The sequence below is a fragment of the Macaca fascicularis genome, chromosome 14 (genome assembly GCF_037993035.2).
Source record: "Macaca fascicularis isolate 582-1 chromosome 14, T2T-MFA8v1.1".
NCBI classification, from domain to species: Eukaryota; Metazoa; Chordata; class Mammalia; order Primates; family Cercopithecidae; genus Macaca; species Macaca fascicularis.
In genome coordinates, this window is record NC_088388.1 from 20,192,225 (window position 1) to 20,219,206 (window position 26,982).

A 26,982-nucleotide genomic window follows, 5' to 3' on the forward strand; every position below is an offset into this window, starting at 1 on the left:
AGCGGCCTAGAAGACGGTCAGCCAGCAAACCCACTCTAAAGTCCCTTAAGACACCCCCTGACCCTGCCCAAGAGGGACAACTGCAGCAGGGACAAATGATTAATCCCCACACTTGGGAAGCAGAGGGGCGGGGGAGGAGGAAGGGCTAGGAGTGTGTGTGGAGGTATTGCACACAGAGGTGGCTGGCTTCAGTTCTGGGTTCTGAAGTCCCTCTGTGCCGCTGGCTGGGGAAGAGGTAAAGGACAGCTGGGCCAGGGGCCAGGCTGGGGCTCCAGCCGGACTTCCGCGGCGGGGGGCGCTCGGGCGAAAGGTTTTGGCGGCCCGGCCAGCAGCGCCCTCGGAGGTAACGGAGAGGGAGGTTACGCGGAGAGGTGCCAGAGACAGCCAGTGCCCTTGCCCGCGGGCCGCCAGAAGCCCCGGTGGTGGGCGTGGCTGCCCCCGGCGGGTGGGTGGGCGCGGGCTCTGGAGCCTGGCTGCGGAGTGGGTGTACGGGGCGCTCACGGCTGGGGCGGCGCGGGGGGCGGGAAGGCGCGCGCCTAAGGGGTGGGGAGGAGAAGGGGCGGGCGGCTCGGGGGTGGAGCCGGGACCGCAGCGCCCGCCGCTCGCTGGGCGCTGTAGCCGCCGCTGCCGCCGCTGCTCTTGGCTCGGGGACGCGGGCGGGCGCTCCGAGAGGCTCCGGCGCCTGCGGCTGCTGCTCTCCCCCGGCGCCCGGGGCTGCGGTGCTTCGGGTCCCGGCCCCTGGCCCGGCGTCTCTCGGGTCCCTGAGCCCCGGCCCCGGGTCCGGTGTCGGGCCGGGGAGAACGCATTCAGCTGCTCTAGCCGCCCCGGGCTTGCGTCCCCGGGCCATGAAGAGGGGCCCGTGAGCCGCGCGAGGAGTCGGAGGAAGAGGAGGGAGGAGGGAGGCCGAGGAGGAGGGCGCGGGAGGCGGAGGATGCCACCGCCGCTGCTGCCCCCGCCGCCACCCGCGGGCCCCCGGCGACCCTGACTCCAGACCCGAGGATGGAGCCGGCGCTGGGCGCTGCAGCTGCTCCCGGCGCGCCCCCGACCAGGTATTGGCCGGGCCCCGCGGGGTCTGGGGCGGGCGGGAGCGGACACTCCGCTGCAGCAGCCGGGAGGGGCGCGGGCGCGGTGGGAGACGCCCCTCCGCTCGGGGACAGCAGCTACTGGCGGTGCGCGGAGGAGTGGCGGCGGCGAGGGACGGCGGTGTGTTGGGCGCAGGAAGGGGCTGCCGAGGCTGGTGGCCGGTGAGAGCAGCGATCACCCCAGCCCTCCCTGCCCCCATTAGAGGAGGGCAGCAAACTTGAGACGCGCGGTGGTCCCCGAGGCGCCTGGCTCCCCTCAGCTGCCGAGCGCACTCGGAGGCTGCTCCGGGCTCACCACCCCACAACCCTCCTGGTTTGGGTCTGCGGAGGCGCCTTGAGACCCTGAGGTCCCCGCGCCGGCACCAACTTTCCAAACCCAGCTGCACCCGGAGGCGGGGGCGCAGTTCCCTGCTTCCTGCTCCCAGCCCTGGCCCGGCCTCCGCTCGGCCCGGCCTCCGCACCCAGACCGCTGCGATGAGCTGGGCCCCTGTGGGGCCGGAGCCGCCGGATGGTGCAGAGCCCCCCACGGGAAGCCGGAACAACCCTCCCGCTCTTCTCTGGGTAGGACCCGGGGAGTAGCCCCTCCCAGGCTCCAGGGACCCAGTGCTGGCTTTCGCGGTAGCAGCCCAGAGTAGCCCTAGCTGGGATGCTGGGCGTTAAAAGGCCAGGCTGCCTGAGGAAGGTGAGACCTGGGGGTTGTCCTGGGTTGGCACCTTGGCCTGATTTCAGGTGTGCCCCCTCCCCCACCCCGGGCCTGCCCTTTCGCAGGACTGCTTTCCTCAGCTCTGGGGCCGGCTTCCTCTTGGTGGACTTAAAACTGCTCCTGGGCAGGGGACTCCCTAGGTAAGGGCCACTCCTAGTGTCCAGGTGCCCGAAGACGGGCTTGGGCCATTGACAGGGAGCTGGAGGCTGGGGCAGAGGAGGTGGCTGTCCAGTCAAGGACAGAAATTCAGTCCAGCATCTTCTGGAGGGGTGGGAGGAGCTGGGGGCAGGCTTGGGCGCAGGAGTCAGGCACCCTGGCTGGGAGGAAGCTGCTTTGACAAGCAGAGGGACGTCAGAGCCAAGCAGGTGGGAACCAGTGGGCCAGGTGTCTACCTTCAGAGGTTCCTCAGCCCCTTGCGGTGGGGCCCGCTGTCTCAGGCAGAGACCTTACCTGGGCAGGCAGTTTCCAGGCTCCTGTCCTCAGCAGTGGGGACACTTCCAGGCATCATGATGACCCTGTTTCTTTTTCAAAGTGCTTTCACCGTCATGACTCACACATTGCATTCACCAGGGAGGTATCAGGCTTCCAAACTATTCCATTCCCCTCCCTCCCGGGTCTTTAGGGAGCTGCTGGGGAAAGGAGTGGGTGGATTTGCCCTTGGGCCTTGAACCCCTGCAGGAGGCCAGGAGCCTGGCGTGGCACCTTTCATTTTCCTGTTGCCAGTCCCTCATCCTGGCGGTGAGCAGCCCTAGGCCAGGCTGCTTCACGGTGGTGGGGTGGGGAGGGGAGGGGCGCCAGGGAGAGCAAGTCTTTGCTAATCATCCCCCAAACTCTGCTGGGTCTTTGAAATCATGGCTAGGTGCCACCCCCAGCCCCTTCACTCCACACCCAGCTTTCCCATCTCAAAGCAGAAATGAATTTTCCCTAAAATCCAAATCTCCCTCTTTGCTGAGTAGTTGCAATGCTTTTGGCCAGAGGTTTCCTTCCCAACATCCAAAGTCAAGCTTCCGTCTGTCCTGGCCCCTGAGCCATCTCTGCGAGGCACAGGCTCCTGCTGGGAGAGGGATGTATCCTCCTGACCACTCTCCCCCCAGCCCTTGCCGACAGGGCCCTAGCTCCTGGGCAAGAGTGGTGCTGATGGCGCTGATAGGGGGGTCACATGGGAGGAGGAGTACCTCTGTGTTCCGCTGAGTCTACAGGAGGGGCCCAAGTGCCAGGCCCTCCCTGGAGGGCCAGGTTCATGCCCTACTGGATTCCACTTGCCTACCCCTCTGTCTCCCTCCCTTGTCTGCTGTGGGTCTCTCTTTACTTTCCCAACTCCACTCTGCATTGGTGCGGGGAGGGAGCATTTTATATTCATAATCTGGTTCAGAGAAGGTCCCGAAGCCCTGAGTCACTGTATGGTTTCCATGGAAACAGACTTGTTCAGAGGACTCGGTGTAGCGGCTGTGGTGGGGGAGAAGGGAAACATATAGTAAAACCAGGTTCCACAAGTGTGGCGGGACTTGGACCAACTCCCTTCGGTGAGGACTGTGAGGGGTGGGCAAGGCTCTGGCCTCCCCGTTGGGGGGGCTGCGTCTCCCCACCCACTGGGGTCCCACCATTGGATGCCGCACAGCTGCTGCTGTGACTCTTGGCAGGCTGCTGCTTCTTCCACGGACCTTCTGGCTAGGTGCCTGGCCTCATGGCTACCTCTCCCTGCCTCAGTTTCCCCCTCTGTAAATGGAGAAAATAATTCCTACCTGATAGCGTTGTTGTGAAGATCAAATGCAGTAATATATAAGACACATTTAGAATGGTGCCATAGTAAGTGTTCCAAAGCATCATTCCTAGGAATTAAGTCAGGACATTGGAAGAAACTCCCCAAGCATTTCACCTAGATTCTTACCCTCGGTCCCAGCAGGTGGTCCTCACGTCTGGCTGGGCTGGCCTCCTGCTTTGAAAGAGCTTCTCCCCAGCAGCCTCGGCACACCCCCAGCTGGGAAGCAGCCAGCCATTTCTTTCTACAGAGCATTTGTTTCAGGTTCCTGAGGGCCTGGCACAGTGTTAGGCAGCTCTGGGTTTTGTTCAGACCCTACCTGTCTAGCAGCCTTGTGGGAGTAAATCCAGATGGACAGGCAGCTTCCTGCCTCAGCCTTCCTGCTAAAGGGAGGGGTCAGCCCTGGAGCCCCTAGGGGTTGGGGCAGACAGAGGAGCAGAAGAGGTCCAGGCAGAGATGGTGGCTCTCTGTGACAGAGTGAAGGGGTTGGGGTGGGGCAAGCCACTGTCCCTGATCCTAGAGAGGCTGATTCATCTGTCTGGAGAAGCATCTATTTCCCTCTTGATCAGCCAGAAAGGGACAGGGAGCTCTTTAGAAAGGTTACAGATCCTGCACACTCTACTAACCCCAAGTTAGAACCTCTAGTGCTCAAGTGTTCCCAGCATGCCCTGCGAGTCTGGACAGGCTTGGGGCTCCAGCCTGAGCAGCTGCTGATCAGTTATCGTCCTGCCTGCTGGGGCAGGGTGAGGGCTCCCTGCCCCAGTGCCTGCCTCAGCAGCATTGAGGAGTGCAGCTAGGGGAGATTCTGAGTGCCACTGATGCCTTAGCCGGTCTGCCTTACCGGCCTTTCTCTATCACTGCAGCCCTCCCCTCCATGGCCCTCAGGTTCCCTGCTCCATGGCAGGGCTCCCTCCTCCCCTTCTGTAAGATGGGCTTCATCTCCAGGCTCCTTAAAGACATCCCACGCCCATCACAACCAGCTGTCAGAGCTGCAAAGCCTGCTCTTTATCTGCTGGCCCTTCCTTCTATTTCACAGATGGGAAAAGTGAGATTTCTGGGGTTTGCTTGTATGGCCAGAGCCCAAGCTAGTTGTAGCCTCTCTCAGCTACACACCAGCCCTGGGGATGCCCTTCCCTTCTTTCTGGCTCTCCAAGCAGCCCCAGCTGCTGCCCGGCACCCCCATGGATACCCCCTCCCAGCTCTCAGTTTCCTGCCAACGTTCTACCCCCCGCAGGTGTCTCTGGACCATTTTGCTGTCCTCACTGGTGTTCACAACACCTTCCAATTTAATATCCTCTGCAAATTTCATTAACGGACTCTTTACTCCCTCTCTCAGGATCATTAATGAAGATGTTAGATAAGATCTGACCCAATGCTGAGGCTTGGCAGCCCTGCCCCCACTCCAGACTCACGGCCCTCCAGCCCCTTCCTCTGGGCTTGCCTCCTCCACCGGGGCCCTTGGGACCTGCCCCCTCCTGCTATTATGCCTCATGACAAGTGCTTAGGGCCAAGTCTGTTTGAATTAATTTTGTAAGATTACTCGAGGCGCTGTATCAAATGCTTTGCTAAAAATCAAGATATATTACCCTGCCTGCGTTTCCTTCATCTACCCGTCTTGTAATTCTATCAAGAAAGCTATCAAGTTTGTCAGGCATGATTTGTTCTTTATAAATCCCCACGGTGCCGCATGGGGGCACAGGGTTCCCGCGTTTTCTAAATGTTTAGAGATTCCCTCTTTGTGTTTGCTCCTTGATTAGAGCTGGAAGGTGGTGGGCTGGGAATTGTCAGGAATGCTGACAGGGATGGGGAAGAAGGCGTGGCTCCTTTTCTCCCGAGTTTCTGCCAGTGTCAGTGAGTTGTTTAGGACTCACTGAGTCCCTGCGGTGTGTAGGGGCCCCAAGCTGGGCACTTGGGGAGGAGGGATAGGAGAGAGCTAGGGGAGGGAGATGAAGGGGGGCTGGTGCTCTCCTTCAAGGATTCTGCAGGGCAGGTGAAACAGACAGACGAGCCTGCTGCAGACATTCTGAAGGTATCATTGATTGAGAGATTACTGTGTGCCAGCCACTATGCTAACAGCTTTATATGCCAGATGCCATTTAAGCCCCTCTCCTGCCCTGGGAGAGGTGTGTGACCTCACTTCACGTGGGTACCTGAGAATCAGAAAGGGTTAAGGCTGCCCAGGACTCAGGTCTGGGTTTCACCCTCTGTTTATGCTGTTATGCTGCTCCTAGCCATTTATGACACACAAAAAGGGTCAACAAAGCTGAATGGAGTGATTTGGACATTTTAGGAGGTCAGAGTGGGGATGGAAGGGAAGCCTTTAGGGAAAGCTTTGGAGAGATGAGGACCTCACTCGAATATGCACCTCACACACAACCCCCACAGCCTGAAATCCCTTCTCCTCCTGCCACTTCCGAGTTGCGTGAACAAATCCCTTAACTTCTCTGAGCCTCAGTCCCGAACCTGTGAAATTGATTCAGCTGTAGTTCTTACCCCTAGGCATGCGAAGAGGATCCAATGAGGTGAGGCGTGAAAGGTACATACCAAGGTGCTAGGCCGCGATTGTATATGAGCAGCCGCCATTGTGTTCTACAATGGAGGTCCCTGTTGATGGCAGGCAGAGACACTCATCTGGTTGGCCATATGCCCAGTGGGTGGAGCTGTGGCCCCTCCTAATGCTTCTCACCCAGCAGAAGAGGGGTGACAGGGTGAGCCTCCCTGGCATCTCGGCCCAAGGGCATCCTTGGGACCAGCTGTGGGCTGGTGATAAGCTTTGGGCTTAGAGAGCAGGGAAGCCTCAACTGGGTGGACAGCCCAAACCCAACGCCCCATTCCAGACTGTTTCAGGCCAGATGGTAATAAAGACATTCTTTGGTGTCTTTTTGGTGGCATAGGATTTGGGCATTCCTGGGCTCCCTGGTCATAAAACCACTCAAAGCTCCCACTGCTTGTCTAGCCCAGACCCGGAGCCACCGTGTAGGGATCACGGTGTGTTTGGGCTTCTGCCTATCAGGTGCAGCAGTCCCATGTCCACACCCACTTGGGATCATTTTCATTCTTGTCATTCAGAGGAGAACCCTCTGGGAAGCGGTGAGATGGCACACAACTATCCGTATGCCAGGGGAACCAACCAGGAAGGGCCGCATTGGCAGCCCCCAATCCCCACCAGTGGATGCCCCAGGAACCTGATCCTGGGGAATGGCCAGTAGATATCAGATGCACCAATATGTGGGTCGGGGGTGAATGCTGTGATTGAGATCGGCACCAATGTGTCCTGGGACCCTGGTGGCAACCTTGGCCCTGGTGCTCCCTCTCCCTCCCTCTGGCTGGGTGACACTCTTGGTGTGGCCTGGGGGTTTTAGCTCTGTGATTAGGGCCAGGGCTTGGGATTCTTTAGAACCAAGTCTGAATCCTAGCGCCACCGCAGGCTAGGGGTGCATGATTGAACAAGTTCCCACACTTGCTGAGCCTCACTGCTCCTCATCTGTGAAAGGTGGCAGTGGCACCTGGCCTGTGGGATGCATCCCCTGATGGGAGCCACGTCTGTGATAGTCTCTGAGTATCCGCGTCTGCAGCCTCCTCCATCCCATGTGACAGTCTCAAGGCTCAGGATGCTATTGATTCTCCACCTGCAGTCCTCGTCCCCATGGGGCCAGCCAGGCCTAATGGCCTAATGTGCAGGTGGCTCAGGCTGGAGACTCCTGGATCCAGAGACAGGCGGGCCCCTCTTCCAGCCTGGCCGGCAGCAGCTGCCTGAGTTCCAGCTCCTGTTGATGTTTCTCCTCCTTGAAGCTGGGAGGATGGGCCGGAGCCCCGTGTCCAGGGGGTGGGGCCTCGGTACTATTCCAACTCTGGCTGTGGCTTCTCGGTGGGGCGGGGGACAGGAAACCGGGGCTTTTCCGCCCAGTGTCGGGGCTGTAGAGTCCCGCCTACCACAGGCCAGGCTGTACCAGGACTGGCCTGAGACAGGGAACCGGGACCTTCTGACTCATCCCTCCCCCAGAGGAGCTGGGCACACTGGGGCCTTGTGTCGTGGCCAGGAGGTCAGCCACTCTCCCCACTGCTAGGGAAAACTTTCCCCTCAGGTTGGGTTTGGGACCACCCCCTCTGACTCCCACCCTCCACGGCAGGATGTGAGGTGCCTTCCTTACCCCAGGCAAGGTCTCTGCAGCCACAAGTCAGGGTCTCCAACCACGCAGGCCGCTGGCGCTTCAGTGGAGCAGGCTGTGGCATCTGTTTTAACTTTTAAAAACATTTCCAGGCCAATGGTGCCTCTTTGGGCATTTAGTAGTCCATAAAAATCATGGTCATGGCTCTTAATAAGCATTTGCTCTGTGCCTACCACTGTGTTAAGCTGTGGGCACCCATCGGCCTTCTGTCTCACTGCCCAAGTATTAGATTCTGTGATCGTTTCTCCCATTTCCTACATAAGGACAAGTGAGGCCTATAGAGGTTAAGTGCCTTGTGCAATGCCTCATAGCTATAAGGCAACAGCAGTCGGATTCCCAAATCCAGGCCTCTGTGGCCCCACAGCTGGGGTGCCTAAACACCCCCCAGACTGCTTCCCCGAATGCCTGTGGGCACCTTCTCCAGGAGGCTTGAGACATCCATGGGTATCATGTGGACATTGGAGTTCTCTGCCCTGGAGACACCGGATCTCACAGAAGGCAGCTGGGCATCCCTGCTGATAGTGAAAAATCGGTAGACCCGTCGCTCTCCAGGTGCTTGTCTTGGAAACCATGACTGTGAGAGCTTGTCCCCACTGGAGGTGCCCAAAAGATGTAGTGGTTCTGCCTGTGGGGCCCAGGGACTCTAGGGATTGTTCACAAGTACCATGTTTGTGGTGGTCCAGGTTCTGGAGAGAGGGTCCATAGACCTCACAGTGTTTCAAGTTGAGGTGGGCATGACCCCAAAGAGAAGGGGGTCCACTGGGCTGACCTAGACCACAGAGGCCGAGTCTGGATCCCAGCAGCTCAACCCCCTAGAAGATTGCACTGGTTGGATTGTGTGTTGGCATACTGCCCACATGGAAGGATGCTCTAGGACACTGTCCCATGAAACTCGCCTTTGGATTTCTTAGGTACAAAGTCTTGAGGATGGGTTCATGGTGGCATATGCACAGGGCTCTGTAAGAACTCCCTCGGGAGAAATCTTGCACTGAATTCAGTGTCAGGAATAGCTGGATATCTCTTGAGTGGATGCTTTAATCTTTATCTCATGGGTCCTGTGAAACAAGTAAATGAAATATTTTCCTTTTCCTACTGGCTGCCAGGAAGCTCTGACTTAGCTCAGTAGCCCACACATGGTGTGACTCTTGTACACTGACTTGGCCTCTGGTTCTTTCAGACTCTTACACTCTTGTTTTCCCCTTGCCTTGCCTCATTTTCATCACCTCGTTTTCCTTAGAGAAAAACACCTTGCTGTTTTATGTGTTTTAGTCTTAACTAAACAAACATTTATGGCGCATCAGTGCTGGCTACGTCAGAGCCAGGGGGTAAGCATTTCCTCTTTGCAGTCTCCATCCTAGAGGCCTGTTTGCCAGCTCCTCCTTCCCTGCCCCATTCCCTTATACCTTGCTCCAGTTCTTGGGACCCCAGAGCCTTGGGGCCCCATTCATCACGGCTCCTGAGTTTGTCCGGAAAGACTATGTTCAGGTTCTTCCCCCGCCCTCACTGTGTTGCTTCTTCATCCCCCAGGGCTTCACAGTAGTTTTTCAGGGAGGATTTGCTGGGAGAAGAGTCATTTCCCCAACCCAGGGCTCAGCTGCTCCTGTAGCCCCAGGCCCCCTCTGAAATCCAGCTTCAGTTCAGCTCTGGCCCTGTGTCTCAGCAGTCCCCAGCTGCCTACTGTCCTTAGTGGCCCACCTGAGCAGACAAAGCCCATTTCTGGTGGAAAAGCAGTGTCTTTGACCCTGGTGCCTTGGAAATGGGGGGGGGGGGGGAGGGGGAGAGCTGGCTGGCAGTGCCCGGGGGTAGGGTGGGAGGCACAGTGAGATGCCAGGGCTGATTTTCAGTACCACAACCTGTCATCAATCACTTCTCTACTTCCTACATGGAGTGGCTTCACTGTGTCCCCCAAAATTAATAAACTCAAACTGAATAAAAACGTTCAGTGTAGACAGTGTCTCCTCCTACCTCAGTCTTCTCGAGGCCCCCTCCATCTGGGGCATCTCCTGTTACTAGTTCAGTGCAAGCTCTTTCAGTGATTGTTTATGCATATAGGCAAATATACATGTCCACCTCCCTAAACAAATCTGAAATGGTGGTGTACTATTACACATGTGTTTTCTGGCTCTAGCTTTTGAAACTTACATATGCTGAGTGACTGTTTCTATCAGTATATTCATGTCTGAGGAGGCTTCTCTGATATAGTCAGTTGGAAAGATAATCCCCTGGACATGCTCATAAGGAAGGGGTTAAGCTTCTAGGAAAGGGTGGGGTGTCCATGCGTGGGCTTTCAGAGGTTTGGGAAACTTCTAAATTGTGTGTGTAAAATTGTGGGCACTAGTGGCATTTCTTTTTTTTTTTTTTTTTTGAGACGGAGTCTCGCTCTGTCACCCAGGCTGGAGTGTAGTGGCCGGATCTCAGCTCACTGCAAGCTCCGCTTCCCGGGTTCGGGCCATTCTCCTGTCTCAGCCTCCTGAGTAGCTGGGACTACAGGCGCCCGCCACCTCGCCCGGCTAGTTTTTTTTTTTGTATTTTTTAGTAGAGACGGGGTTTCACCGTGTTAGCCAGGATGGTCTCGATCTCCTGACCTAGTGATCCACCCGTCTCGGCCTCCCAAAGTGCTGGGATTACAGGCTTGAGCCACCGCGCCCGGCCACTAGTGGCATTTCTAAGGGGAGGGATTGTGGTTCGAAGGGTCTGTGGCCCAGAACAGGTGAAACAAGGCCTCAGCCTTGGGTTTGACGGGATTTCTCTACAGCAAAATGTGGGGCTAACTTGGCAGAGGGCAGCACCGCTAGGTTCTAAGACCTCCACTCCCTGGGTCTGCCACAGATCAGGCTGAGTGGGGGACAGAGATGCCCAGCCCTAGAATCTTCCTGGAAGAAGACTGGGTTTTTCCCATTCCCAATGGAGGGTTCCCCTGTCTGCTGTGTGGGTGGCCCCAACTGTGCCTGAGAATGAAGTCTGGGGCCTTTCCGGGATTATAGAGAACACCAGGGTTAGAGCCGGGAGGCCCTTCAGTCATCACTGGATCTATGGTGTAACCCAGGCACAGAGAGGCCAGGGGGTGAGTCCAAGGTCACCCAGCCAGGGAAAGGCAGAGGCTGTGTGGGCCAATCCTGCCTGTGACATTCAGGTCTGTGCTTCTTCCCTGACAGAGCACCATGAGATGAGCAGGAGAGGCCCTTGGGAGGAGGCGAGACTGCCTGTTGCTGCTGGGCTCTCCCGGTGCGGCTGAGGTGGGGGTGTACCGAGCAGAGGCCGCAGCCCGGGTGGGCGTGCCATCCTCACACCTCACTGCATCTTGCGACATCACCTCCTGCTGGCTGCATCCTCACATCAGGTTGTAGCCAACAGTCCCAGAATTCTGAATACAACAGCGGTGACGGGACTACGAGGCGGCACCGCAGGATGTGGTCACTAGAGGGCAGCAGGAAAGCCACTGCGGTGGCTCAGCAGGAAGAAGTTCCCAGGCCAGGAGAGGAGCTGCAGGAAGAAGGGGCGGTGGGTAGAACCAGACCCCGTGGGCTGCAGGATGATTTGTTCTAGGCCCTTTCCTGAGACGGAAAGCAAAGCAGACATTTACTGATGACGATACTAATTGACATTTAGTGAGTGCTTACCCTGCGTCAGGCACTGTACTCACTAATTAGTCCTCACAACAGCCTTGTTATAATTATCCCCATTTTTGCACGTGTGAACACAGAGGCCCAGAGAGATGAAGAAAGCTAGCCAAGATCTCTCAGCCAGTAAGTGGCTGAGCTGGGATCAGCAGGGCTGGTGTCAGAGGCTGGATCGTGTCTGTATGCCTGGCATTGACTAAATGCTTTAAGACCTTCAATTCTTACCAGCCCATGGGGAAACTGAGGCTCAGGGACAGCTGGTGAATCACACAGGCCCACACACCTGCTGACTGACGGATCCAGGTAGGCATGGTTCAGGGTGTGAGCGCTTACTGTGAATTACAGTTCTCTAACATAGAGCTGTTCACTGCTCCCAGTCTGTGCCCTCATCTCAAGTTGGCTGATAATGAAATCTGAGCTTTCTATGGAGACTAAAGGTTCACCAACTTGCCTGCTTTCTAACAGAAATGATAGATCCTGGTCTCCTGTATCCAAGGTTTGCTTGGATTTTTACTAAGCAGAGGTAGAGGGAGGCCAGGCCAGAGGTTGCTAGAAGCCTAGGGGATGGGCTCTGGGCGCCACGGTTTGGCTTGGAGGATGAGGGCATTGAGGAGTCTTTCGCAGTGGCTAAGGCTCCCTTGGAAACAACAGGACCTGGCCCCAGGGCCTCTGGTTTCCAGGGCAGATGCCTTTAGCATACCAAGGACACTTGGCCAGCCCCGGGCCCAGCTCTGCCAGGTTGGGAGAGTGGGGGCATTTCCAGGAGGGCTGGACTTCCCCCATCTTCCCATTCCCAGGCCCAGGCTTTGCCCTCCCTGGGGGTACAAGGGAATGGCCTGTGGCTGGGCCTTCAAACGCATTCCCCTCCTCGGTGTCCAGGCCGCACCTTATGAGGCTGAGTCTCGCTGTCTTAGGGATTTATAACATCCAGCTGCTTCAGTGACTTCTGATTTATTAGCAAAGCAGCAGCTTCCAGTCCTGGCCTTAAGTTTCTCTGGGTGGAGGAAGAGTTGGGGGAAGAAACTCAAATGGCCCCCTCCCTAGCAAGATGGCAAGATGTTCCTCTTTAAATAAAACCCTAGGGTGGATTCTGCTTTTGGAATTGGAACCCCAGAATTAAGTGAAGACTCCTTAAGGATTCTGTTTCCTGTCTTGATGAGGACCAAGGAGGGTGGAATATGAGCAGAATTAGGGAAAAGGATTTGAACATGGACTTCCTAGCACATTGCCTGGGCTGGAATCCTGGCTCCTTATTACGGGTGTGAGATTGGGGAAGTTATCTAACCTTGAGGGGCCTCAGCTTCCTTATCTGTAAAATGGTATTGTGACAGTATCAACTTCATAGAACTGGCATGAGGGTGCGATGAGCTGATGGCTGTGAAAGAAGCATGTGCCTGGGAGGAACATTGTGAATGGCCAGCAAGTGCTTGCCTTCCTTGGTATTATTTGACCCATAGCATCTAGAACAGTGCCCAGCACATACAGGAGTTCTGATAGATGTCTGTGAATAAATACAAAGGAAGTACATCCAAATGAAATGATGCTGCAGCCAAAGAACAGACTCCTAAATAACTTAAAAATATGACCTGGCACTATTATTGATGATATTCCCTGTCTGTTTCTTGAAAGCCATTCACATTCGCCTTGGGGCACTTGGGCAGAGCAGGCCTGCACTTGCAGGGGAGTCGGGTTTAAAGTAGAGGGGTCTTTCTCCCCAGGTACCTGGCCCAGCCCCCTGATGGAGACCGGCATCCTCTGCCACTATGGGATGAGGTTGGGGTGGGATGCAGTGTGGTTGGGATTGCGGTTTTTCTCTGATCACGTTGAGAAGTTCCTAAGAATCTAAACTGCGCCCCTTTCCCTCTTGCCTGCCACTTGGTGATCTGACACTGATTCCTAAAGAAGTGAAATTTCCTATTTAAAACAGGACTTGATTTCTCCATCTGAACAGTGGGAGTGAGGACCCTGACCTCCGAGAGTGCTTATGGGGAATAACACGGTGCTAGAAGCTGGGTGAGCTGAGCCAGGCAGCACTGCGGGTTTGGGAAATGAGGATCCACTCACCCACTCCCAAAAGAGTCATGCCAAATAGTGGGGTGTGGGAAGAATCTTCACAAAGCACTTGAGTTCACCCCATTAGCTGTGAACCAACAGATCCACAGGACCAGATAGCAAAGGGAGGAACATGCTTTAAGTCTCAGAAGCATCTGCCTGCCCAGTCCCCGTCATGCTGATTCACAAATGGGCTGGGGCCAGTAACGGAATGCATGTTTGGAGGCCAAATACGTTTAAGCTGGAGGAACAGGAAGCCAAATCTCCTTAGAGGGAAAGAGCTGGACTCTGGGGAACCTACCAGATGAGGGTTAAAGCAGGCCTGAGAGCTCAGGCCGGTTCCTCTACCTCTGTGCCTCGGCTTTCTCGCCTGTGAAGTGGGCAGATACTGACTTTTACATTTGGTTCTTGCTAGAAGGACATGAGCTGATGCAGGGAAGGGGCTTGGCACAATAGATGTTAACGGAGATAATGTGATGATCTTGGTGTTTTAATTCAGACTCCGTGAGTTGCATCAAGGTCAGGAATGCTCCCTGGTCCACTTTTGCTTTGAGTTTCAGGTAGCTGGTGTCACTTCGGTGTGGTTTGAAGAAGAGTTTCTCCCCAGCTGCGTTGGAGGTGCCCTTTTGACCTGGAGGCCTGGGGTGAGCCCCCTTGCCCTTGCTGACTTCTGCTAACCCGCTTCCTGGGGGAATCGCTGCACAAGTTGAATTTTAAAGGGTTAGGATTGTTTCATGGATTTAAAATGCAGAACCTTGCCAGCCTCCCTGCCTGCTGGGTTCTGGTGTGAGCAGAGGACTGCGGTTTATTAGGAGGATGTGGTGGGGTGGGCGAGGAAGGTAAAAGTGGGATACAGTCCAGGACTCAGAGGGCCACTCTCCGAGGATCAGAGATGGCACTGGGTTGTTTGGGGCGCTGAGTCAGGGATGGATCTGGAGAGCAGGCAGAGAGAGCCCTTATTGCCTGGCCTTCGGGGCAGACTGTGGGGCACAGGACACAGAAGAGAAGGAGTGGGGAGGAGGCACTGAGACCCCAGCTCCACCTTCTGAGCCCTTCCCCTCCCTGTCTCTTGCAGTCTGCTGGCCACAGGGCTGCCGCACTGGCTGGGACTGCCAGCTGGACCTGGAGACGCTGGTGGCTGTGGACTCCCCAGCTTGGAGCAGCCCCTCTTTGGTAAGTGGTTGAGCCCTCCTGCATTCTCCCTGGGGGCAGCCCCAGTCCCCACTGAGGTCTGGTAGCTGAGCCAGCCTCCAGAGAGGGTGCCTGCAGGATGCTCAGGTGGGCTCCTGACCCTGGACTCTAAGCAGCCCCATTTGCTCTTTCTGCTTCTCCATGGTCCCTCCCCAGTCCCCCTTCTGTGGGCAGAGGGGGCACAGGAGGTAAGAATGGAGGCCCCTGACTCCCTAAGATCTTTGCAGGCCAGTTCACTGTGTCAGTGGGCGTTATGTGACCTCCATGGCCTGGACCCTTGTCCCTAGAGACTAGGAGCAGACCCTGGGTGCTGGGAAGGGTCGCCTCTCAGCAGACCCTGGACACCTGTCTCTGCTCCAGAGACTCTTAGAGACTCCATGAGCCCCAGACGTCCACATCTGGAGTAAGCGGTCACCTGCATCCATGAGTGGGAGGGGGCTTGACACAGTTGTCCACCTTGCCTGGCCGTGCTGGCAACTCACCGACCGTGGTCTGCAGGGGTCCTTCACGCTCAGGCGATTGGGGTCAGATGGAGGCACCTGATAGGGACTCTTCTTCCCCCTAAGGATGGGCAGAGGAGAGGAAAGAGGACCACCTGGAGAACTGGGCGCCAGCTCCTGGGGGTGGGAAACGCTGGCAGGCGGGAGGGGCGGGGTTTGAGGCAGGCCCTGGCCATTCTCTCAGTGCGGGAGTAGGGAGAGTCAGGCTCTTGCCCTGTGAGGCCCCTCTAAGGAACTCAGAGCTCACGATAGGAGGCTTCCACAGCTGTCTGCAGTGGGTGCAAGGAATATTTGTTCAGCTCCCCAAAGCTCCCAGGAGTCCCCCAGAGAAGGGTAGTCTAGTGTAGAAGCCGCTTAGGTCTTCAAGGTGTGTGGTGAGCACTGGACAGGGGGTCCGGCGTTTCCCTGGGTCCCCTGGAGACCAGCTCTTCCAAGGGACAAGCCAGTGCCCCTACCGTGGAGGCACCTGACCGCTGACTGCCTTTGCCCGCAGACCTCGCCCCGTGGAGAAGCAGCCCCATGAAGGTGCCCAGCCATGCAATGTTCCTGGAAGGCCGTCCTCCTCCTTGCCCTGGCCTCCATTGCCATCCAGTACACGGCCATCCGCACCTTCACCGCCAAGTCCTTTCACACCTGCCCCGGGCTGGCGGAGGCCGGGCTGGCCGAGCGACTGTGCGAGGAGAGCCCCACCTTCGCCTACAACCTTTCCCGCAAGACCCACATCCTCATTCTGGCCACTACGCGCAGCGGCTCCTCCTTCGTGGGCCAGCTCTTCAACCAGCACCTGGACGTCTTCTACCTGTTTGAGCCCCTCTACCACGTCCAGAACACGCTCATCCCCCGCTTCACCCAGGGCAAGAGCCCCGCCGACCGGCGGGTCATGCTGGGCGCCAGCCGAGACCTCCTGCGGAGCCTCTACGACTGCGACCTCTACTTCCTGGAAAACTACATCAAGCCGCCGCCGGTCAACCACACCACCGACAGGATCTTTCGCCGCGGGGCCAGCCGGGTCCTCTGCTCCCGGCCTGTGTGCGACCCTCCGGGGCCAGCCGACCTGGTCCTGGAGGAGGGGGACTGCGTGCGCAAGTGCGGGCTGCTCAACCTGACGGTGGCGGCAGAGGCGTGCCGCGAGCGCAGCCACGTGGCCATCAAGACGGTGCGCGTGCCCGAGGTGAACGACCTGCGCGCCCTGGTGGAAGACCCGCGGTTAAACCTCAAGGTCATCCAGCTGGTCCGAGACCCCCGCGGCATTCTGGCTTCGCGCAGCGAGACCTTCCGGGACACGTACCGGCTCTGGCGGCTCTGGTACGGCACGGGGAGGAAACCCTACAACCTGGACGTGACGCAGCTGACCACGGTGTGCGAGGACTTCTCCAACTCCGTGTCCACCGGGCTCATGCGGCCCCCGTGGCTCAAGGGCAAGTACATGTTGGTGCGCTACGAGGACCTGGCCCGGAATCCCATGAAGAAGACCGAGGAGATCTACGGGTTCCTGGGCATCCCGCTGGACAGCCACGTGGCCCGCTGGATCCAGAACAACACGCGGGGCGACCCCACCCTGGGCAAGCACAAATACGGCACCGTGCGAAACTCGGCTGCCACGGCCGAGAAGTGGCGCTTCCGCCTCTCCTACGACATCGTGGCCTTTGCCCAGAACGCCTGCCAGCAGGTGCTGGCCCAGCTGGGCTACAAGATCGCCGCCTCGGAGGAGGAGCTGAAGAACCCCTCGGTCAGCCTGGTGGAGGAGCGGGACTTCCGCCCCTTCTCGTGACCCGGGCGGCGCGGGTGGGGGCGGGAGGCGCACGGTGTAGATTTTGATAAAATGGACCGTTTTTAACTGTTGCCTTATTTCCCCCTCCCTCCCCCACCTCATCTTCGTGTCCCTCCTGCCCTCAGCTCACCCCACTCCCTTCTGCCCCTTTTTGTCTCTGAAATTTGCACTACGTCTTGGACGGGAATCACTGGGGCAGAGGGCGCGTGAAGTGGGGTCCCGCCCCCACCCCACCCCATTCAGACACACGGATATTGGGTCTCTGTGCGGACGGTGACAATGTTTACAAGCACCACACTTACACATCCACACACGCACACGGGCACCCGCGAGGCGACTTCTCAAGCTTTTGAATGGGTGAGTGGTCGGGTATCTAGTTTTTGCACTGTCTTACTATTCAAGGTAAGAGGATACAAACAAGAGGACCACTTGTCTCTAATTTATGAATGGTGTCCATCCTTTCCCCATCCCTGCTTCCTGCCCCTGACACCCACTTTCCCCCTTAGAGCAGCGAAACTGCCCCCTCCTGCCCGCCCTTGCCTGTCGGTGAGGCAGATTTTTACTGTGAGGTGAACGTGGACCTGTTTCTGTTTCCAGTCTGTGGTGATGCTGTCTGTCTGTCTGAGTCTCGTGGCCGCCCCTGGACCAGTGATGACTGATGAATCTTATGAGCTTCTGATTGATCTCGGGGTCCATCTGTGATATTTCTTTGTGCCAAAAAGAAAAAAAAAGAGTGGATCAGTTTGCTAAATGAACATTGAAATGCTTTATGTGTGTTTTCTGTAAATAAAAGAGTGCAATAATCTCTGCCTGTGATTGTGGGACCTTCTGAATAGGTACCAGAGGGTCTCAGCGGGGTCTGGGTGTTCCTGGCTTTGGGGAGGACAGCGAGAAAGAAGTGGAGGTGGGAATTGAATGACAAGTCTGCCTTTCAGAACTCTTGTCACCCTCAACACTGAGTTTAGTTTAGGGTTTTTTTTTTTTTTTTTTTTTTTTTTTTTTCCAGACAGAGTCTGGCTCTGTTGCTCAGGCTGGAGTGCAATGGCTCCATCTCCGCTCAGAGCAACCTCCCTCTCCCAGGTTCAAGCAATCCTTCCGCCTCAACCTCCCGGGTGACTGGGACTACAGGCGCACACTGCCACACCTTGCATGCCTGGCTAATTTTTTTTTTTTTTTTTGTATTTTAGTAGAGACGGGGTTTCACCGTGTTGTCCAGGCTGGTGGCAAACTCCTGAGCTCAGGCATTCCTCCTGCCTCGGCCTCCCAAAGTGCTGGGATTACAGACTTGAGTCACTGCCCCCCTGCCGTGTTTTTTTTTTCCTTCAGTCAGTTGAGACCAGGTAACTTATAGCCAGGGATAATGTTCAAAGTCTTTAACAAGTGGTATGGCTTGCTGAATCAGAGTAGCTGAAGGTAAGAATGACATCCTGGGATCCCTTCTTGTGCTAACTGTTACCCATTTAGTTGGTGGGTCTGGGTCTACCATAGCCAGGGAGGGGGAAACTTCAAGGGGTGGGGTGCCTCAGGGCAGTGGCTGCTGACCCACAGGCCTGGAAGTATTTGACTTTGAATAACGGTACAGGTTTACTGGTGTCTACGCTGGCAGAGAATCTGCTGTGCTTACTCCCCTTCCCTTCCTTGGCAATCTAGCAGGTTCCTCCAGACAGCTTCCCCAGCTCTTATTCCAAGAAAATAACCTGTCCCTGGGGTGGCTGCAGGTCACAGCTTTGTTGTTCTGAGACAGTGGAGTGTCTGGTGATTAGGCAGCCCTAGGGGTACGAGCCAATTGGAAGAAGGGCTTCCTGAGGAAACTCAGTCCTGGGCTATTTTACATGTGTCAGGAGGATGTAGACAGTTCAACAGCTCTAGCAAATGCCTTAACTAATAGTGGCTTAATCAAGATAGGTGATTTTCTTTTATAAAAAATTTTATTGGGATAAAATAATAGCATATAAAATTTACCATCTTAACCTTTTTAAGGTGTGCCATTCATTAAATACATTCATAACGTGTGCCACCATCCAGATCTGTAATTCTGTTCATTTTGTAAAACTGAAACTCTGGACCCATTAAACAAAAACTCCTCACCTGCCCACCCACCTCCAGTGCCTGGAAACCACCATTCTGCTTTCTGTCTCTAGGAATTTGACTACTCTAGTACCTCGTGTAAGTGGAACCATACAGTGTTTGTCCTGTTACGACTGGGTCATCTCACTTAGTGTAATGTCCTCAAGGTTCATCCATGTTGTAGCGTATGTCAAAATCTCTTTTTCTTTTTAAGGCTGAATAATATTCCACTGTATGGACATACCATATTTTGCTTATCCATTCATCCCTAGATGAACACTTGGTTGTTTCCTTGTCTTAGCTACTGTCAATACTGCTGCTGTGAACATGGGTGTACAATGATCTCTTGAGACCCTGCTTTCCATTCTTTGGGCATATCTCCAGAAATAGAATTGCTGGATCATGTGGCAGTTTTATTTTCAATCATTTGAGGAACTGCCACACTATTTTCCACAGTAGCTGAATGATTTTACATTCCCACCAACACTGCTCAAGGGTTTCAATTTTTTCCACATCACCAATTCTTGTTATTTTCTTTCTTTTTTTGAAAGTTAGCCATGCTCATGGGTGTGAGGTGGTTAGATAGCCTATTTTCTTTCACTCTCATTTAAGAGGCATAGGCTGTTCAGGTCTGGTATGGTGGCTTCCAGGTCATGTGCCCAGATTTCGGGGTCCTGGCTCTTTCTATGTTGTTGCTTCATCTTTCTAAGGTATTGCCCATGGCTATATGGACCTAGAAGGCTTGCCAGGCAGCAGGAAGGAAAAAAACAGGAAAGGACAGTACACCTCTGCCATGTATGAGAACAATCTCAAAATTATAGACATCGCTTTCATTCATGTCTGATTGGCTACAGCCTGGCCACTTGGCCGTACTTAGCTGCACTGGAGGTTGGGAAATGTAGTCTTTTATCTGGATGGCCATAACTGTTAAGGTGGCTGATGAGTCCAAAGCTGATCTCCCTGAGATCCAGTTTCTCTTCTGTGCAAGAGAGGCAGGTTAATTTACACCATCATTCTTTAAGACCAGGAAGCTGACTTGGAAAAGCCTCTGTCAGGACTGGTGGGCAGGTCCTGGGGCTCTTCTCAGCCTGTGATCCATAGGAGCTGCTTCTCCAGGCTGCAATGAGGAAGCTGACTCATCAGTTGGCTTCATGGCATCAGTGCCCAGGTGGTCCTCACTCAGTGCCCCTGGCTGGCTGTTCCAGCACCCAGGGAAAGTTTGCTCCAATGGCCACAGCTGGCTGATTCTTCCGCTGTTACGGTAAGTGATGCCGAGGCACTTGTCTTCACCTCTGACTGCCCTGTGGTGGATTGTCCCTGAGCCAAAGACTTCTCTCCTCTGGGTGCGTGGCTTCAGGTTGGAAGTGGGAGACACTGGAGATCTTGGCCTCGCTGGAGAGAAACCCTCCCTCAACTGCCATGACAGAAGACTTTAATAAGGCTGGCTGGAGCTTTTGGAGGAAAGCCCTGTTTAGTGATGGGTTCATTCATTCATTCATTTATTCATTCAAGTATGTGTAGGCACTGGAATTATCGGCATTCCTTCAAGAAACGCAGTCTAGAGGAAGGCAAACAGGCAAAAAGATAGGGAGACCCTGGGTGAAGTGTTCTGCCCACACGGGCAGGGCTGGGCCTCATACCAACTTGGTCCTGGAAAACACAAGGCCACTGTAATGAGGCACATGTTGGTTTGCTAGGCCTCATGGTCTCATTCTACCTGTCTTTGAGCTTAGAGAAATCAGGGAGGTCTTCCCTAAGGAGGTGGTGCCTGAATTGATTCTTGGGGATGTAGGAGCTGGCCCTATGGAGAAGCTGAGGAAGAAGCGGTGCAAAGGCACAGAGTGGGGAAGGCCTGGGGCATTGATAGCTGCACAGGCTTCAGGCAGGGTTGTGTGGGGCCAGGCCATGTACTAGATCCTGTGCTCCACTCCTCAAGCCTGGAAAGCTTGCCAGTTCACCAAGGGCAGTTTAGCCTTCAAGGGATTTAGTTTTTATGACCATGCCCACAGGAGAAATTCAGAAACCAGAGAGCTTGCCTGCTTTCAGGATAATGACCAGACTCTCCCAGCACTGTTTGAAGTCTGCATGTTCTAGCCCCTGCCACCCCAAGCTTCATCCAGTACCACGGTTCCCTCCACTCTTCACTCTCCAGCCTTCCTGCTTTGATTTCATGAACACATGGTGGTGGATTGTTGCAGTTACAGCCTCCAGTTTGTTCATGCCTCCCTGTACCCACACTGTTTGGTAGTGTCTTCCCACGCTGACTCTGGGTTCCGCCACATGCCTTGCTCTGGTCAGTGGAACAGTAGCAAGTGCAGAGATGTGAAAAGTACTTGAGCTTTGGAGCGTGCTTTTTCTTGCTGCCTCTTGGAAACCTTCGACTGCCATGTGCAGGAAGCCCAGGGTAGCTTGCTGAAGAAGAAAAGCCCACCAAGAGGAGTCCCAGCCATCGATCAGCCAGTTCCTCACAGACTTGGCAACTGTTGAAGATGCATGAGTGAGCCCCAGCTGAGATCAGCCACTACATAACCCAGAGGGTTGGAGCCATCTGGCTGAGCCCAGCCAAATTTCTGACCTACAACATTGCCTGGATGAGGCCAGGCACGGTGGCTCACGCCTGTAATCCAACACTTTGGGAGGTTGAGAGGGGTGAATCTCCTGAGGTCAGGAGTTTGAGACCAGCCTGACCAACATGGTGAAACCCTGTCTCTACTAAAAATATAAAAACTAGCTGGTTGTGGTGGTGCACACCTGTAATCCCAATGGGAGGCTGAGGCAGGAGAATCGCTTGAACCGGGGAGGCGGAGGCTGCAGTGAGCTGAGATCACATCACTGCACTCCAGCCTGGGCAACAGTGTGACTCTGTTTAAAAAAAAAAAAAAAAGAAAAAAAAGAAAGGATGTTATTTTAAGCCAGTAAGTTTTGGAGTGACTTGACAGAATAAAAACTGATACACGTCTTTCTCTATCCCATTGCAGGGTCTTTGCAGAGACTGTTCCTTATTCCTGGGTTGTTCCTGGTCTCCTCTTTACCCAGTTGATGTCTCCCTACTCTTTGGATCTCAGCTTCATTATCAACACTTCCTTGGTTTTACAAGACTAGTTCAGCTATCCTGATGATAGGCCCTTATATAGCAGACTATATACCTTACACGTCTGGATTATAGACCCTTATAGCACCTTGTATATCTCTTTTATAGTGTTTACTACAGTTGTAATCATACTTTTTATTATAGGACCTAGCACAAAATAGGTGTCCAATAAACAGCGATTGAATGGATAAAAGAATAAATAAAACAGGTGTTCCCCCTCTGATAAAAGAGCTGTCTTGTCCAAGGCCTTCACTTGGGAGTGGGCAACGCCTCCAAGGAATCTGAATGAGACCCGCAGCAGCACACGCCTTCACAGGCTGTTTCACACAAGTTAGAGGAGGCCGAGCTCAATTTTGTTCCAAGAGTCCACATCCTTCCCCGGCAGTCAGCAGCTCTAACTCTACAGACCAGCATTGGCTATCCTGTTTCATTGTCACGATGCCATCACCTGCCTTGCCACTTGTTACAGTTTCCAAGGCTAACACTCTGAAAGAGAATAACAGCCAACAAGCATGTGTATAGAATTTGACAGTTTACGAAGCACACTTCCCCCTCCTGTTAGTCACACCTCCACAGCGACTGTCTCTGCTGATGCCAAGGCACCTCTTTCTAGCCAGGAAGTGGTGGTCAGAGCCCCACTTTGGCAGGACAGGCCTTGTCCCCATGGCTTCTGTGTTTTGTGTCTTGACGGCTTAGGTCCTAAGGAGTAACTTCCTGCTCTTGTCTCCAGGCTCAGGGCCCCTCTCACCCCATGGGTCTGGGGTTGTGTCCTGTTATTTCTTTTCATCATGGACTTCCTCTGTTTGTGTGTTCCCACCTGCTTACCCTTGTTCCTCTCCTTGCCAGCAACAAACACTGGCCTCCTAGTCACACTTCCCTGGGATTCTGGGGCACTCGCTGGGCCCCACTTCCTATCATCTTTGAGGGTATTGTGCAGGAACAAACCTGCCCTTCCTGAATCATCCCATTCCCAGGAAAAGTACTTGCTGGGGAAGGATTTCTCCCTGCAGGAATATCTTTACTTCTGGGGAAGGAAAAGATGTCGGGGAAGCACCTTCACACACCCAGTGAGAAAACACAGGCTTCTGCCTCCTGAGCACTGGCAAGCAGGTTGGAATCAAGTCCTTATGGGCAAGTAGCCAGGGTTTAGGCCTACCAGGGAGTCGAGCTGCAGTCATCAGCAGGGTTGGCTTTGTGTCTTTGTGTGGTGCAGCCGGGAGACTAATGCCCAAGTTAGAGATCTGGCTGGCCTGGGTGCCTAGAGTCTTCCTGAGCGGGGGACACATGGGACTATCCTCAAGTGTCACAGGGCTTTGAAGCACTCCCTAGAAACATCTGCTGCCCTGCCTGCCTGTAGTTGCACCTTCTGCTCGTTAGAGATGCCACCTGCTGATGACTTCTGATTGAATTGGGTCTTATTCCTCTTGGGAAATGCTGTGATGAAAAGCGTGGTTCTGATTCCAGTTTCATCTCTGCTATTTGCTGTGTGATATTGGGCACAGCACTTAAGCTTTCTGAGCTTGCCTCAGACGGCTACTACGAAGGCTCCATAAAGTAATGCAGTTACATGTATAGAATGGTGCTTGGCACATAGTGAGTGCTCAGTAAATGCTAGGAATCATCACCATCATTATCATCATCATTTTACTCACAGTGCCTAGCAAGGTGCCAGGAATATGATAGCCACTTAATGAATAATGAATGTTTGTTGAATGAATGCATTTTTTAGTGAGCTCTCCTAATTTGAAAGGCTACCAATGCCCAAAGTTACACCTGAATAAAATGCACAGCAGACAGTGTCACCTCCTTATTAGTCAAGGCCTAGAGCCAATGGCTAACTAGGGAAGAGAAGTGAGGGACAGCCAGAAATGCCCACAGAATGATCACGAAGCGTAGGGATAAGCTGGCCCCCCGGCACAGGAAGATTCCTGCAGGTTCCAGGTCCTGTTGGATGAGCAACCCTCAGGGAGAAGCTAGCTGAGTTAACTTGCCATTTTCAGGCCACATTCCCAAGATCGTCTAGCTTCCTGGAAAAATGGCCTCCTGGGGTAGCCCAAGCCAGCTGCCAGCTACCACCACTAGGTCGACTGAACTTGACCTTTCTGCCCTTTTGAGGCATCTGTACTTGTGGCGCTCCTTTTCCATCCACAAAGGACTGTTTTAAGCATGGGGAATTCAGAATGTTTTCCTCCTAAGGCCCAGGGAGCCCACTGTCTAAGGTATGCAGTGATGGAAGTTGTAGAGTTGTCGTAAGCTTGGATCTTCCAGCTTCCTCAACTGGGTCTGGGAACAGCCAGCCAACCACACCCAAAGTCTGGGGACATCCTCCTCAGGCAAACCCTAGCAGCTGGGCTGTGGGCAACAATGCCTTTGTCCTGTATTGCTTCCTGCCTTCTTCCTTCCTTATAACACCTCAGCCTTTAGCAATGTCACGCTGGCTTTGGGCTGGCTTTGAGATGCTGGGTGTGGCTTTGGGGACACGGACATTCGCACTAAAGATTGCAGGAGGCATTTAGAGCTATCCAGAAAAAGTGGAAAATCAGTGATTCAGGTGAGAGGAGACTCAAATTGAGATCTTGTTTCACTGCATCTTGCTGCATCAAGCAGTAATCTTCCTAGAGCCTCAATGTCCCAGCTAAAAAGCCGGGGGACAATTATTGAAAAGAATGTGTCTTCTGTAGCCATTGGATATAGAGGACTACTCATGTCCATCCAGTAAAGTTTAACATATAGACCGAATATCTGTCTCTCCTGTCTTAAAAAATCTGTTTATTCCTTTGATTACTGAGAAAATGTGTTAAAGATTTCATACCATTACTGTGGATTTATCTATTTCTCCATGTATCCCTGCCATGTTTTGCTGTATCATGTTGAGGCTGTAATTTTAGATGCATCCAATCTAAAGTTATGTATATTTCTTGTGAACCAAACCTTTTATCATTACAAAGTGTTCCTGCTGACCATAGTATGTGTTTGCCTCAAAATCTATTTTGTCTAATGTCAGTACAGCAACACTAGCCTCCTTTGGTTTCTTATTCGTGTGGTTTCTTATTCTTTCAGTTTACACACGTCTTGCAATTACTGATGTATTTGCATTTATATCTGCCATCTGATTTTTGCGTCCTACTTTTCTCACTCATTGTATGCTTTTTCATCTCTTGTTTTCATTCCTTATTTCCTTTTTATTATATTTTCTTCCCTCCACTAATTAGAAAATTATGTATCTGTTTCTATTCCTTTAGTAGGCAACCTTAGCAACTACAGATTCCTTTCTCAGTTTATCTGAGTCTAAAGTTAATCAATATCCTTTTATTGGGAAACACACTTAATACCTTAAAACACTTTAATTACATTCCTCCCCCACCCCCCCTTTTTTTTTTGAGACAGAGTCTTGCTCGGTTGCCCAGACTGGAGTGCAGTGGCGCAATCTCAGCTCACTGCAACCTCTGCCTCCTGGGTTCAAGCTATTCTCTTGCCTCAGCCTCCCGAGTAGCTGGGACTACAGGCACATGCCACCACGCCCGGCTAATTTTTTGCATTTTTAGTAGAGACAGGGTTTCACTGTGTTAGCCAGGATGGTCTCGATCTCCTGACCTCATGATCCACCCGCCTCGGCCTCCCAAAGTACTGGGATTACAGGTGTGAGCCACTGCACCCTGCCACATTTCCTTCTTTTAAACTACTATGTTGTTGTTGTGATGCATTTTAATTTTTTAAAGAGACAAGGTCTTGCTATAATGCCCAGACTGATCTTGAACTCCTAGCCTCAAGCAGTCCTCCTGCCTCAGCTTCCTAAGTAGCTGGGATTACAGGCACAAGCCATTGTGACCAGCTGTGATGAATTTTAAACAAATGCATTATATGTGGTCTTTTATTGTTTTTTTTTCCCCAAAATAATCAATTTTGGGGGGACATCATCTGCACACAATAAAATTTATTCATTTAAAGTATACTGTTTGATGAGTTTTGCACAAATGTGTAGTTATGTAATCACTGCCACACTCAAAAGATAAAATATCTCTATCAAGCCAAATAATTCCCTTGTGCCCTTTCCTTTCCCCATCCCCAGTCCTTGGCAACCATTGAACTGCTTTCTGTCACTTTAGTTTTACCTTTTCTAAAATTTTGTATAAACGCGATCATACACTATGTAGTCTTTTGTGTCTGGCTTCTTTCACTTAGATGGCTCTTGAGATTCATGGTGTTGAATGTTTCAGTGATCTGTTTCTTTTTATTGTTGAACTCTCTTCATTCCTTTGTGTGGATACAAATTTCCACCTGGTATCACTTTCCTTCTGCCTGAAGAACTTTATTTAACATTTCTTGGAGTGTGGGGTGGCTGATAATAAAGTCTCCCAGGTTTTGCCCGAAAATGTTTACATTTGCCTTTGGTTTTAAGAAGATATTTTCCCTGGATTTAGAATTTCAAGTTGATAGTTTTTCTTTCAGTGCTTTAACGATTTTTGCTTCAGTGTCTTCTGACGTGTATCGTTTTTGATGAGGTATCTATCATAATTCTCATCTTTTTTTTTTTTTTTATCTACACATTATGTATCTTTCCACTGGCAGCTTTTAAGATTTTCTCTGTGGCTGGGCGCAGTGGCACACGTCTATAATCCCAGCACTTTGGGAGGCTGAGGTGGGCAGATCACCTGAGATCAGGAGTTTGAGACTAGCCTGACCAACACGGAGAAACCCCGTCTCTACTAAAAAATATAAAAATATAAAAATTAGTCGGGTGTGGTGGCGCATGCGTGTAATCCCAGTTACTCAGGAGGCTGAGGCAGGAGAACTGCTTGAACCTGGGAGGCGGAGGTTGTGGTGAGCTGAGATCTTGCCATTGCACTCCAACCTGGGCAACAAGAGCAAAACTCCATCTCAAAAAAAAAAAAAAAAAATTTTCTATATCACTAATTTTCAGCAGTTTTGATTATCATCTGCCTTGGTGTGTTTTTCCTTTATTTTTATCCTGTTTGG

General features: G+C 53.2%; 1 protein-coding gene across 11 annotated transcripts; it reads left to right on the forward strand.

Annotated features, from left to right (window-relative positions):
• Positions 1-604: 604 nt before the first annotated feature.
• CHST1 (carbohydrate sulfotransferase 1) lies at positions 605-17,650 on the forward strand. 11 transcript variants are annotated; one of them, XM_074013849.1, is made up of 5 exons: positions 605-1,049; positions 10,869-11,636; positions 13,946-14,029; positions 14,461-14,558; positions 15,570-17,650. In XM_074013849.1, the coding sequence occupies exon 5, from the start codon at positions 15,612-15,614 to the stop codon at positions 16,845-16,847; it is 1,236 nt and encodes a 411-aa protein (XP_073869950.1). In that variant the 5' UTR covers positions 605-1,049; positions 10,869-11,636; positions 13,946-14,029; positions 14,461-14,558; positions 15,570-15,611; the 3' UTR covers positions 16,848-17,650. The 11 variants fall into 11 exon arrangements, with proteins under 11 accessions (XP_073869950.1, XP_073869953.1, XP_045227643.1 ...); XM_074013852.1 differs by having other exon boundaries at positions 10,869-11,214; positions 13,946-14,105; XM_045371708.2 differs by having other exon boundaries at positions 10,869-11,214.
• The last annotated feature ends 9,332 nt before the right edge of the window (positions 17,651-26,982 follow it).